Below are 14,852 nucleotides of genomic sequence, written 5' to 3'. Positions count from 1 at the left end.
CTGTGGGGAGTGAGATGTGAGACTGTAAAACATTTGTCCATAAAAATGATTTTCCCTAAATATGAAACCTAGACTAATTCACTAGTGATAGTATCCAATTAAAATATTTGCCATGTTGGTTTCAATGCACATTATTCTACTCCAAGCACACAGATTTTCTCTATTACAACAATCTAGTTGCAGAGGTATCCAATCAATTTTGGGTTCATGATATTTCAAAGATTACGTATGTGAAACATGCTTATGCAATTCATTTTTTATATGAACTCAGGTAAGAGTTTGTGATTAGGTTCATTTTTACCTTAATTCAAACTCTCACTGATTTTCGTAGGATTAGCACTTAATCCCAACTCTCATTACAATGTCATGGTTTTAGTGCATTCCTAATTCATTCTGTCCCTAGGTATCTATTTGGAATATAAGGGTTCACAAAATTAAGCCTACCAATGCCATCATTTCAGAAGTGTCTTTCTTACAGATGTGTTGGTTGAATATCATTTCTGTCATCTCCCATATTTGAAAGGCACTTTTCCTTCCTGTAGGAACTGAAGAACAGAAAAGAAAATAAATTGTCAGAATAACATTAGGGGAACAAAATTTTTGGAAAGTTCCAAGGATTTCTTTCAATATGTTTCTCACAATCACAACTAGCTGGGAAAGAATATCAAATCAATAAATAATTTATGGATAAGAAATCATTACAGGACATTACAATCAGAAAACATTTTCAGACAAGGACTATGGGGAAAAAAAAGGATGTGAGGGAGGTAGAAAAAGAGGGAAAAATATTTCAAGAATAGGACCAAGACAAGGATCATTATGTGAAGGTTTAATTGCAATAACAAATATATATCACTTTCACAATGACAATGACACTTGATAAAGCAAGAGAAATATATGGAATAAACTCATTTGACTACAATTTTCCCAATATCCTCAGCTACATTTTAGAAATCATAACTCATATAAGGAAACCTAAAGAAATCGTAATTCATCTGGGGCATACCTATAAGTCATATGAATGTGTCAAGTGTTCATGGGGCATTGTCACAGTGGGAGGAGAGGCAATAACCAAAGAAATATTAAATTCCTATTCCTGGGAGCTCTGCCACTTTATGTAATGGGGCAAAAAGAATCCCCTGAGTACAGGGGCAGAGACTGGTGAAGGTTGGATGGACCACTGACAGGTCCTTGATTGTAATGACTATACTTACAAACCTTTACTTTTGAAATGGAAACAGCAGAGTATTATAGGGTGCCTCAGCTTTACATCCTGAAAGCCTCCTTGTTGCTCAAATGTGGCCTCTCTCTAAGCCCAAACTAAGCATATAAATGCATTACCATCCCCCCCAGGGTGGGACATGACTTCCAGTGATGAACCTCCCTGGCACTGTGGGATTACCACCAAACACTAACTACCAATGCAACTAGAAAAAGACTTTGACCAAAAGGGGGAAAAGGTAAAGAAAAATGAGTTTATATGGCTAAGAGACTTCAAAGTGAGTCAGATGGTCATTTCAGAGGTTATGCTTATGTACATATCAGCAGGAACTCATAGACTGCCAAAGTAATTATCTCAAATAGCAAGGCTCCTCAGGGTTCTAGAGACATCCAAATACTATAGGCAGGGCAGACAGTTCAGGAGTTTGGCACCCTGCCAGTGGGCCCAATTTTGGAATTTATACTCCCCAGTGTGATAGTGTTGGACTTGTATTTACCCTACACATGGCTCTGCTGCCCTTCTAATTGTACCTATCATTAGTACTAGAGTGGATATTTGTATGGCCAAGAAACTTAAATCTTTGGCTGTCAATGTGCCAGTAGGGCCCTGAATCTCAACAGACTTGCAACATCTACTCTCTAGTTCATTGGACTCAGAGGACAACTGAAAAGAAGAAGACTAACAAAGACTGTCTCAAGAAACAAAGAAAATCTACAACTACAAGCAAGAAAGTACCATCCAGGGAAGCAGATGTGGCTCAACTATACAGCATCCACCTATCTTATAGGAGGTCCAGGGTTCAAACCCAAGGCCTCCTGACCTGTGTGGTGAATTGGCCCACATGCAGTGCTGACACACGCAGGGATGGCCCCTGCATAGGGGACCCCACACCTGCACAAGGAGTGTGCCCCACAAGGAGAGCCACCCCATGCAAAAAGTGCAGCCCATCCAGGAGTGGTGCCGCACATAGAGCTGATGTAGCAAATTGACATGACAAGAAGAAAAATATATCCAGTGCCCCTGGGAATGCAAGCAGACACAGAAGAACACACAGTGAATGGACACAAGAGAGCAGACAACAGGGGAGGAGGGGGCAGGGAAGGGAGAGAAAATAAATCTTAAAAAAAAAAAGTACCATCCACTTGCCCCATGGGACCTAAACCCCCTCTTTATTAGAGGTATAGAGGGCATCACCATCACAGAATCCTACTTGAGAAATGGATGATGAACTAGACTAGACTTACAGTTGTTCTACTGTAGATGTGTGATCCTAAAAATGGAAGAACTTTTATCATGGATGACCACTGGAGGTTCCAAGGGAAGGGAGAGGGAAAAAAAGTATATAATTTTGGGGGCTTTTTTGGGATGTGAGAATTATCCTGAAATAACATTTCAATGACAGATACAGGCCACTGTATATCATGTAATAAGTTGCAAAAAATGTGTGGGAAAGAGTGTAAACTCCAACGTAAAATATAATCATCACTTAGTGGCAATGCTCCAAGATGTGTTTATCAATTGTCACAAATACATACTGATTAAGGATGCTGCTGATGTGGAAAATGTGGGAGGGTTAGGGAGTGGGGCATTTGGGAATCCCCTAAATTTTTTGTGTAACATTTATGTAATCTAAGTTTCTTTTAAGAAAATAAAAAAGTATATTTAAAAAATGAAATCATAATTCACCTAAGGAATTCTGAAGTGAAAATATTAAAGCACAAACACATTATATCATGAACCTCTCTTCTGATGCACAGGTCCTCAGAGCTCACCTGGATTCTGGTATTCAGGAAATACTATTCCTTCTTTCCACACTTCTTCTTCTTCCAACTGGGAAAGCACATCTGTTTTGCAGACTGGATATCCTGTTTGAATGAAAAAAAGTTACCTGGATTTTGAGTTGTGATAGTAACAGAGCAAGATCATGATGTACATGGCAGGTTACCAAAGAATAAGGTAAGCATTGAAAGTCAGCAATACGACAAAACCTAGAACTCAGATCACTGATAATATTTCAACAGAAATTGTAACTCTTGATCTTTTGCCCATTTCAATGAGGACCACTGGTTATTGTTACCAATGAACTAGCATAAAAAGAGACTGCAGTATCATCTATATTCTAAGTGGGGAGAAATCTATATTTCCAAAATGATTGAATATTATGTTAAAAAATAATCCAGTTAACATAAATCCCAACAGAATGATCAAAATTCTATATGGAAAAGGATATATGCAATATTTTTACGACTGTGTTATGAAGCCTCAGCATAGCCCTTGAGGCAGAATACTTATTTCAATAGTCAATTATTTATCCATTCAGAAATTATTCAGTGAGTCCTCAGCACAGCACTGAGTGTTGAAAATTGAGATTCAAGAAAGTTATTAAGTTGTGATCAAGAAGATTAAATTGTATTGGAGTGACCTAGATGTAAATAAAAATAAGGAAACATTCGTTTAAGCAGTTTTACTTTTTATAAAATTATAAAATATAAAAATATAAAGAAAATAAAGATTATACAACATAGGGAAGCTGATATTTGAATAAATGAAAGATGATTTATGATAAATATATAGGTAGATAGCTAGATAGGTTAGATAGATGTTAGGTAAGAGCTAGGTAAAGATGTTAGAAAAATTCTGAGAGGCGGCAGACTTGGCCCAGTGGTTAGGGAGTCCATCTACCACATGGGAGGTCCGCGGTTCAAACCCCGGACCTCCTCAACCTGTGTGGAGCTGGCCCATTCGCATTGCTGATGCACCAAGGAGTGCCCTGCCACGCAGGCGTGTCCCCCGCGTAGGGGAGCCCCACGCGCAAGAGAAGTGCACCCATAAGGAGAGCCGCCCAGCGCGAAAGAGAGTGCAGCCTGCCCAGGAATGGTGCCGCCCACACTTCCCGTGCTGCTGACAATAACAGAAGTGCCAAAGAAACAAGATGCAGGGAAACGGACTTTGGCCCAGTGGTTAGGGCGTCCGTCTACCATATGGGAGGTCCGCGGTTCAAACCCCGGGCCTCCTTGACCCGTGTGGAGCTGGCCATGCGCAGCGCTGATGCACGCAAGGAGTGCCGTGCCACGCAAGGGTGTCCCCCGCGTGGGGGAGCCCCACGCGCAAGGAGTGCGCCCGTGAGGAAAGCCGCCCAGCATGAAAAGAAAGAGCAGCCTGCCCAGGAATGGCGCCGCCCACACTTCCCGTGCCGCTGACGACAACAGAAGTGGACAAAGAAACAAGACGCAGCAAATAGACACCAAGAACAGACAACCAGGGGAGGGGGGGAAATTAAATAAATAAATAAATCTTTAAAAAAAAAAAAAAAGAAACAAGATGCAGCAAAATAGACACAGAGAACAGACAACCGGGGGAGGGGGGGGGGGCGGAATTAAATAAATAAATAAATCTTTAAAAAAAAAAATTCGGAGAGCCTCACCTATTGAGACCAAGTTATTTATATTCTCCAGCATCACTTCTCTGAACAACTTTCTCTGGGATGTGTCTAACAGGTCCCACTCTTCCTGGGTGAAGTCTACAGCCACATCGTTGAATGTCACTAATTCCTAAAACATCACAGAAACTTGTGTTCATACAGCACTATCTTTACCAATGTCCTGATTTTGATGTACACAGTAACAACACTAAAGAAGTAGAAATTGTGTACCTAAAACTTGAAATGTGTATGGGGTTCCAGTAACATCATAATCAATGCTGAATTGCCATCTGTCTTTTAGAAGCATTCACAGACATATACACACGCTGAACACATAACACCCCATTGTAAAAGAAAATCACATGACAAGGGATGTTATATACACCTGGAAATTTCCCAATAAATTTGTAATCATGCCTTCTTTATGCTGATTATAAAGTTTTCATTTGAGCATTCATAAATAAATCAATCTTTCCCAAAAATTTTAGGTAAGTTTACAGACTTATTGTAAGGCAAACAATATCCATGATATATCATTTTTAAAAATGAGTATGGTTAGATTATTCCCCTATATCAATGAACTCTCTTTCCTCTCATTTATAAAATCATTTAAAAATGTTATGCATTTTGACAAAATCAAGTCAATGTGTGAATTGCTTTCTATCTAAATTCAATTCACAGGTCTATTATTCATTAAAATAGTAGGGAAACTTGAAGAAATATCCAGAATTGAGATAAACTGAATAGGTATCATATCAGTAAGTCCTGCTTTCCAGTGATACGTAACTCAGATATTCATTATAATGTATAAATACAGATGGTTCAGGGTTACATGCCAGGGACTCCTGAGACAGTTGTACTGACATGTGGCTTTAGACTGACAATTCCTGTGGAAGAAGACTTTCCAATCTCAACTTTTTCAGTGGTCTACAGATAACAGTTTTCATTGTCTCATTTTTATGTTCATCTCATCTGGGTGTGAAAGATTAAAAGAATCCTTTTCATTGCTTCTGGTCTCTCCAAATATTCAAAATTTTTCACAGAGAAATAAATTTTATTCTACCTATTATAAAGCTCCTGAAACCACAGCCACAATGAAGGGAAAAAAAAATTCTATATGTTGCAGCCACTTCGAAATTTTAAATAAATTTTATTTAGTAAATTGAAGTTGGGATATCTGAATAACAGTGGTAAGGGGAATTTTAGTGTTCTTTTAAAAAATATTTCAAAATGTTAAAATATATTCCATCAAAACTTTATGAAAATTAAAATTGGGGAAAATAAATTTTCCTCATTTCCTTTAATTTACTAATCTTCTCATGTGCTTCTGGCAAATATGCCTACCACTACACCACAGGGCCTGTAGTATTCGATTGACTGCACTGCATAGCTGAAAATTCTCTGCTGACTGTCAACTTCTCTTCTTACTCATCTCTATTGCCTCTATTCATCATATGCCCAGGCCAATCTCAGGCACTAAAATGATCTATGAATTCATTATTTATCCAATGAGGTCTTGGGGCATGTGACAAAAGAAAACATCTGTCATCTTTTCAGAGAATACAGCTTTATGGAAGTTGGGACCAACACTTAGAATTACCTTGGAAGATTACTGATTCATCAGTCCCTAAGTTATCATAATCATCAAAGAGTCTGGTTTAAAAATAATTTAAGCTCAGATCCTTGAATACCTCCTAAATACACTTGGAATAATCACACCAATAGGAGAAATCTTCCCTTCTGCTGGCAACATAGGTGCAATTTCAGTTAAAGAAGAATTCCCTACTCACCTGTGATTGCATTGTCAATACCTTAGCAGGCATCTATATTCCTCTGGATTTTCGCTCACAACCAGACAAGAAGAAGGTGAGAAAAGCTGAGAATGGAGAAAGAATCTTAAGATTCAAGTCTTGACCACAACTTTCAGACCCATCAATCACAAATGCCATACCCTTCACCTATGAGTATCCCCAGCCCAATAACAAAAGGAACATGAGGTGTGCTTAAGAGAAATAAGGGGAGGACTCTCCTTTCTGAGTGTCAAGATGCTGGAGGTCTTGTCTTCTCCAGCTAATAAAGATGATATGATTATCTTCATTGTACAGATAAGAACATAAAAATCTATAAATTGTATTTATAAATTAGCCCAAGATGTTCACAGACTTAATCCATCACGGATTCCAAAACATAGGAACCCTTGACTAAAATCACATCTGGAATTGGGTACTCAGCACAAGAGGAAGCAGACTGGAATTTCTCCGTTATTACTGGTTTTTGCAGAAGCCTTGGTTCTTTCACTTGCATTTGTCTTCTGGACTTTGACTCCCTTCCTACTCTACAATGAACCTAATGTTCTGGATATATTTGTCCTAAAACACCTTAGTTCTTGCATATGTAGTGTATAACAATGCAACCCCCTCATCACTTGTTCTAAATCTCACATCAATGTATTTGGAAATCAACTGAGAAACTTAGGAATACCTATTATTAAAAGTAAAATTTTAAAAAGAAAAAAAAAGAATATGTATTTCTATGGGGGTGACCAGATCTAGGATTAATTTACCCATTTGTACCTCAAGTCCAGGAAGAAAATGATCGTATTCAACATGTTTGGAGAATTTCATATTTTTCATAACTTAATCTTCTAAGTAACCCAGCTGATGAAGGTTAATTTATTCATTTAACAAATGTTCCAAATAGAGGTTCAGAAAGCTGAAGTAATATGACCAACTTATGTGGCCAGAAAAAGGCACAGCTAGATTTGAATTTTTCTTCCTGTATTCCAATTTCAAATATCTTAAGGGTTACATACCACAGAGAGTGTCAGCTCTCATTTCAATAATCAGATCTTCACCCTATTGTCAAAACTTCCTCTTCATATAGTTTGTTAAATTTACATGCACACACAAGTTCTCCTGACACAAGGAAACCTCCACTGCCTTGAACACACTTCCTAAACATTAGCTTCCACCTCATGTGTAACATTTACTGCCAGATGTATTCCAAGCATACATATTTCAGCATATGCTTCCTGAGAACATTTCTGATGTCACCATATTTTACTTTATGTGTCAATAAATATCTTACTATTTTCACATTTGCCCACTAGGTGGTGATTTTCATTTCCTGTCATGTTTATTACTGCATGTGACACAGCACATCACTAAGCTCTTGCTTTATGACTAAATACAGAATCACAACTACTGGTGCATTCAAATATATCTAGGAAAAAGATTACATCTTGATAATTGAGTTATGTCTTCCATCTTCCAGAATTACTTCAAGTTCCATAGTTTGAATACCACATATTCTCATATTTCACATTACTGTTACCAGGTGAGATTAATATCATAATAAAGTGAATAATGTAATTTTTAAAAAAATCACCTCAACTTAATGCTTAGTTATTCCTGCATTCCTACCCATTAGTTACTCCATCTTTCTCATTGAAACGTTTGTCACCTTATTAAGGAGAAAGTCTCCAACTGAATTCTTGTCTTTCCTGTTTCTTTTTGAAATCTCTCTTATCACAATCACCTCATCATTTAACCTTATTGTTTCTCTTCTATTATGAATCCTAATGCTCCCTATGCCAATTTTATCTCTTGTGCCTTATCTCCTTTTCCTTCTTTCTCAGTCTACACACTTTTACCCTTTTCTCACACAGCCTTAAATGATGAGTTAATAACATCACAGACTTCCTTTTAAATAAAGCATGCTACCATCGCCAATAAACTTTCCATGAATAGAGCCAGTGTGTGTCCTTCAGTCTATTACTTGGAAGTAAAGACAAATTGGACCTTTTGGGAACTTTCTTTTTCTTAGACTTCTCTGACATCTCAATCCCCTGCGTGTATTCAAGTTATTTTAGTCACTCCTTACTCTTGTGTTCTGCATGGCAATACTTTAACAATATTATTAGGACATCTCAAGGATGAACTGTAGTCCACTATCTCTCTCATTTCTGTACACTATCATGACAATCTCACACATCTATTCAATTGCTTCCGTTTATTCCACTGTTGTTTGCTTTAAAACAAGAGTTTACTTTGTACATCTCTATTTTCATAGAGGCAAAAAATCAAATATAACTCAAGATTTTTCCACCACCATGATCCCAGAAATCTAAAATAAATTCTGTTCTTCTAAAGCTTCTCTCTGATTAATCTAGATGTCAATCAAGATTAATATAGGGAAGCAGATGTGGCTCAAGCAACTGGCTCCCAGCTATCATATAGGAGGTCTAGGGTTTGATTCCTGGGCCCTCCTAGTGAAGGCAAGCTGGCCCACATGGTGAGCTGGCCCATGTGGACTGCTGGCCCATGAAGGAGTGCTGGCCCAAACGGAGTGCTGTCTCATGTAGAGAGCTGGTGCAGCAAGATGATGCAACAAAAAGACACAAAGTAGAGACAATAAGAGGTGCAGCAGACCAGGGAGCTGAGATAGCACAAGAGATTAAGTGTCTCTTTCCCTCTCTGGAAGGTTCCAGGATCAGTTCCTAGTGCCAACTAAAGAGAAGACAAGCAGAGACAGAAGAACACAGCAAATGGACACAGAGAGCAGACAGTGAGTGCAACACAATAAGGGTGGGGGAGAAATAGATAAATCTTTTATAAAAGAGATTAATCAAGGTATGTCACTCTAACAAAATATTTCCCTGGAAATTAAGCAATTTTAAGTTAGGACTCCTCCAAGCATCCAAGGATTGAATAAGAACTCATCACTCAGAAACACAAAAATATATTAATGTGAACTATTATTTCAGCACTGAACACTATAATCATCCTTCATTCCATGAAAATTCCATCACTTTCCCCCATCATGCTCATTTCTCAGTCTCTGTTTTGTAATTTCCTTAGAGATTTCTTCACTGAGTCCCAACCTAATCTATTCTTTGCCCTTCTTATAGCCTATATTACAATTCTACTATTGCTTCAGGTTACTCACATAATTTTTCATTGCACACTTCTTTGTTCATAATTTGGTCTCTCCCCCTGGTCTAACTGCATGAAACCATTCCTTGAATGGCAACAGATTAAATAAGTTTCCTTTTGAAAATAATCAAGTAACTATAAATCCAGAAATATTGTGGATCCACAATAAGTTTACCTGACCTCAGATGGCCTAGGTCCAACTGTCTGCAGTCAAATTAAATAATACATTCTGATTAAAATCATTTACAAAATAAATGAAGGTTCTTCTACCTGGTGAAAAGTCTCTTCCTTTATTCATAAAGACCCAAATGGACTGAGATTGCAAGGAATCCAAGTCTTAATGAGTCTTTTTTGCTTTCACAAAATATGTAGTTCAGAGCTGCTTTTTCTCTAGAAAAAAGCATCATTTTGATGGCAAACTCTTTTTTTATGTAGTTGATAACATCATCAGGCCTATAGTTCAAAAGACACATCTTGATAGCTCAGATGTTAGTCAAGATAAATCTACTCAAGGCACACCTTGTGTTATTCAGTTCCTTCTAAAACTCTTAAAACCAACCCTTCTGTTTTTTCAAAGATACCTCACAATTTATGGATTTTGGTTGTTCTAGCTAAGTACTCTAAAGCACCTATACCAAGAAGATTCTTGCTAATCTATATATCTGAGAACAACTGATAACTACAGATATTTTCTCAATCATCCATGTGACTCTACGTAAGTAGAAATATTTCTACTGAAAAAAATATACAGTGAAAATTTGTATTGTTCTAGAGTGGGCATATTTTATTATCAATCAAGGGAAAGACTATCCAGTATAGGTCTTATTATGTCAGATCTACCTTGAAAATTAAAAAAATTTGGAGTTCCCAAAAAAATGATTTTCCTTGTTGATTTTACTATGAATAAGCTGGGTTTTAAAGATTTTCTAAACTGAAATTATTAACAATATATGCTTGCATATGTTTTACCAGTACATTCAGTTTATTTTGAGTTTTAACAAAGCTTACTATTTTAGTAGTGCTAAATAATTACTGGCTCTATCAAGAACCTGCAACCAGAAAATATTTTTCTTTTATGACCATTTAGATGCAGGTACTGGCAGATCAAAATGATTATTTACTTTTGTTTTTTAATTCTTAAAACATATAAAAGAGCAAGCAATGGTAGCAATCTGGTAATCCTAATCATTACTCAATGGACTACGGATTTCAGTGCTCAAATTAAAAACTACTAGAAGTACCAGAAAACCATGATATTAAGGGAGCAAATACACTAAAGCAAAACAAGCACAAAAGTAAAAAATCTAAAGCATTCATTGATAATATATGTCAGTCATTTCCACTTATTTCTTTTTAAGGTAAGCCAATTAATGAAAGAAATTGTGGGCAGTAACCTTGTCTCTCACACTATTTTTCATTTCTGTCGCCCTAGAGCAGGCTTGACTCAAAGGTCTTTTGAAAAGGTGTGGAGGTAAGAAGTCATCCCCTAACAATGATCTCACTTTGTCTACTACTAATTATCTCTCCAGTTAGTAACAATCATGAGTAGATTACCAAATTATTCATATATATCTTGAAAAATAGAACAATTTATTTCTGTTGAGAAGTCAAGTAATATATTTCCATTTTAGTTATTTATATCTAAATACATGTTTTGTCATTTTTAAAATTCACTCCACTGTAATTAAAATAATTGCGTTTCACTACATTTGTAAATGCATTTTAGGGAACCGATTATTCCATTTTCATGGTTTTCTTATATAATCCTGTGTATTTTCAGCCTAGCTTCTGTAGCATGATTAAAATGTAATGTATGTGCAACCTACCAAGCACCATAGGGATCACATGAAGTATCTAATTTGATATTAACCATAACTGTTAGTTCTTTGTGAAGAAAAAATGTAATGCTTCACTTGATCTATTATCTTTGTCACCATGAGAATTAGAGACCCCAGGATAATTATGTGTATCTTGATGTTAACAAGAAAAAAACACCCCAGGCCATTCACAGAGCTCAAAGAAATGACTTAACTTTCTTTATTGAACTGGGTATAAAACCTGTAAGAAAACCCCTCAATAGGGAGGCCAATTTGATATTGGTTAGACCTCCTGTCTTCCACTGGCCAATAGACACTTTTTCTTCCTGGCCTAGTTCAGTGTATTTATTATGCCATGTCAAGCACCAAGCCCACATCCATACTGGCAATTCCAGGCAATATTTTTCAAGAAAGTGATTCCTTTTTTTAATGTGTATATGTTGGAAGACAACTCTGAGCTAGGCCTATTCAAAAGCATAGAGTTATATTAGCAAATAAAACATATAGTCTGACCATATGGGATTTAAGAGCCACTTAAGAAGAGAAAATTTAAAGGAAAAAAAATGCAGGTTTCTTGTTACATGATATAGATTATTTCAATTTTGGAGATAGGAAATACCAATATTCTGAATGAAGAATAACACCAAAGTTTCTTTATTAAGCAACAATGTAACATGTAATTTTATTCAATCTGGTTTGGATTATTAAAGAGCAAGATTTTCAAAAGATGATGAGCTCCATTTAAGTTACTGATGATAAAGCTACGAGAATTTCAGTACAGAATATATTTTCAAGTCTGGAACTCAGATGTGATATTTGGACAGGAACATGTAAGAAATGTAACCATAGATGATAAGTCAAACGAAAGGAAGATATTGCCTAGGAAGAAATATAAAGGATTGGGACTATATTCCAATGAATTTCAACATTTGTATTTCAGAAATAGCTTGCAAATATGTAACGTGGGGCCAGAAAAAATCCAAGAGAGTGTTGTGACCTAGAATACCAGGACAGAAATGGATGACAGAAAGAGGAACTCAAGGAATGTGTTGAGGAATCTTGTAATGTTAAGAAGCTGTCAGTACTTTCACTGAGATGGATGTAAGCAGCTTCTGAAGGGCAGTGCATGTAAGTGCAGAAGGTGTAAGCCATATCAGAATGTATTGAGGAATAAGCAGGAGGTGAAAACAAACCCACTAATTGCAGCTCATTGAAAAAGGGTGGACTCAATTGGCAAGAGAATTGAATAACTGGAGAAAAGCACATACCAAAAAAATTAAATATTTTAAGATAATACTTTGATAGAATCTATGTGTGAAAATTTACAGTATTTATAAATGGTAATGGGGAAGGCCAGTTCACTTATAGTTTGGAGAACTCCCAAGAAAAGAAAAAAATAAGGAAACCTTGAGGTCTACTTAATTCTGAGGCAAGTTTCACAGATAAAACACACTTTGCTCTTCTCCCAAAGTTCTGTGCTCTTCAACTTATTTATCAATGGCAAAATGCAAAAACTCTATTTGTATTCTCTTTGTATAGGGAAAACATTAATAAATCCATTGAGTGATCCATTCCAGGGAGAAAGCACTGACTGCACAGACTGCAGATACTGGACTTAATCAAGGTTTCGTTCAATGAGATGCATTCTGCTTACCTTTGTATTAGTCAGCCAAAAGGGTGCTGATGCAAAGTACCAGAAATCTGTTAGCTTTCATAAAAGGGTATCTATTAGGCGTAGAGGCTTACAGTCACAAGACCATAAAGTATGAGTTACTTCCTTCAACTCAGTCTGTTGCCACATGTTGGAGTGAGATAGCTGCTGATGTCTGCAAGTGTTAAGGGCTTCTCTTCCTCTTAAGTCTCCATGGTCCCAGCTTCTTCCAATATCAGCATAGCCTTGGATAAGTCTTGTCTCTCTCCCAGTGCTCATTCCTCCCTGGGCTCAGCTGCTCTGGTCTCTCCACAAGGTCAGCTGTAGACTATCAGGCTCTCTCCTCCTGGAACCTCTACTGTGTCTATGGAGCCATCGCTTTTCCTCTGTTTTCTCCTGCATGTTTACTTCCCAGGCTTCAGCTGAAACCCCAACCTTCTCCTCTGCCATGTTGTTTTCTTTGTGAATGAATAGCCAGCAAGGGGGCAGGGACTCAATGTCCTACTGATGTAGCCCAATCAAATCCACAATCATAAAAATTTAATTAAGTAAAAGTGAAATTTCTGAAGTTAATAAAATCTAATATGCCCAGAGAGAAGAACAGACCAGTTTACAAACATAATCCAACATCTATTTTTGGAATTCATAAAAAATGCCAAAATGTCACAACCTTGATTTGATTTACAAGATAATTAAGAAGTTAAAATCCTCTTATGATGTTGGAAAATGAAGCAGTAAGGCCATTGAGGATGATTAATTATTAATTATTAGATTATTAATCCAATAAATACTTTACAATTCATTGTTTATAACAGGAAATATTCAAAATCCTGGGGATACAATAGGGAACCAGATATAGTGGTTCTATATAGACAAAGTTTGAATTCTCTGGAGGAATACTGGGATTAAAAACAAAATGTAACATTGTGGGAATATGGTGTCTGAGTAGGCAGGCAGGGCTCAGCTCTCTCACAAAAACAATGGAGAAAGAGCCAAAAGTTTTCAGAGGGACTTGCTTTGGAGTTCAGTAGATCAGGACAGTGCTACAAAGTTCCAGGAGGTTTAGGGTCAGAGAGATGAACAATGCAAAAGAAAAAATGTGAGTTACCAAACACCACAGTGGCAGGGAAGAGCTACCCCCCTTAAACACACCCTAAACATATTAAGCTGGGGTAAAACCCAAGGCTCACTGAAGCCAGCTGAGAGGGGAACAGACATCTTCCTCCATGTAAGCTGTTACAAGGAAAAGGGAGGGAGAGTCAGGCGGCTGTCTTCAGTGAATTTGGTCATCAGAGCCTACTTTGAATTTTGGCTCTAGCCAGACCAAAATAAAGTGGAGAGTGAAACCCCTCCATGAAAAGGCATGCTGTTGAGTGCCATCTACTGGCCAGTCTGGAAATTGCATGTACAAAACTGCTTTTGGGTTTCTCTCTACCCTAAACCCTGGAGAAAAATCTGCACACTATTAGTGAATCCCTGGCATGATTTTGATAACATAAGCTGGGCAATTTTAAAGACTTAGAATAAATTGAACCATAAATCAAAGAAGAGCTGTGAAAAAAAATTGGCAAGAAAGAGAAACTGGCCATCAGAGTAAATTCACCAACATATTCAGATGCCTAGACATCAGCGAAATTTACAAGCTATACTAGGAAGTGAAGAGATGGCCCAGCCAAAGGATCAGGTCAAAAGTCCTCAAGAGACACAGGATTTAAGACAATCAATCAGTGATAATCATACAACTCTTCTAAATTAATTCAAAAAATTGAAAGAAAATGACTAAAGAGATAAAGGAAATTAAGAAAAC

The 14,852-nt window shown here is 37.0% G+C and overlaps 1 protein-coding gene across 1 annotated transcript in view; it reads right to left on the bottom strand.

Moving 5' to 3' along the window:
• The window catches only part of LOC101440942 (zinc finger protein 596-like), a 189,614-nt gene that overhangs the window by 48,248 nt on the left and 126,514 nt on the right, over positions 1 to 14,852 (bottom strand). The window contains exons 5-8 of the mRNA XM_058290790.2: positions 6,434 to 6,519; positions 4,647 to 4,773; positions 2,995 to 3,087; positions 445 to 545 (exon numbers count right to left, since the gene is read on the bottom strand). Of these exons, the coding sequence (XP_058146773.1) occupies positions 445 to 545; positions 2,995 to 3,087; positions 4,647 to 4,773; positions 6,434 to 6,466 (354 nt within the window). The 5' untranslated portion in view covers positions 6,467 to 6,519. The remainder of the gene's footprint in view (positions 1 to 444; positions 546 to 2,994; positions 3,088 to 4,646; positions 4,774 to 6,433; positions 6,520 to 14,852) is intronic.

The sequence above is a fragment of the Dasypus novemcinctus genome, chromosome 31 (assembly GCF_030445035.2).
Source record: "Dasypus novemcinctus isolate mDasNov1 chromosome 31, mDasNov1.1.hap2, whole genome shotgun sequence".
NCBI lineage: Eukaryota > Metazoa > Chordata > Mammalia > Cingulata > Dasypodidae > Dasypus > Dasypus novemcinctus.
Note: the sequence above shows the minus strand (reverse complement) of the source record. Positions and strands in the feature narration are given on the sequence as shown.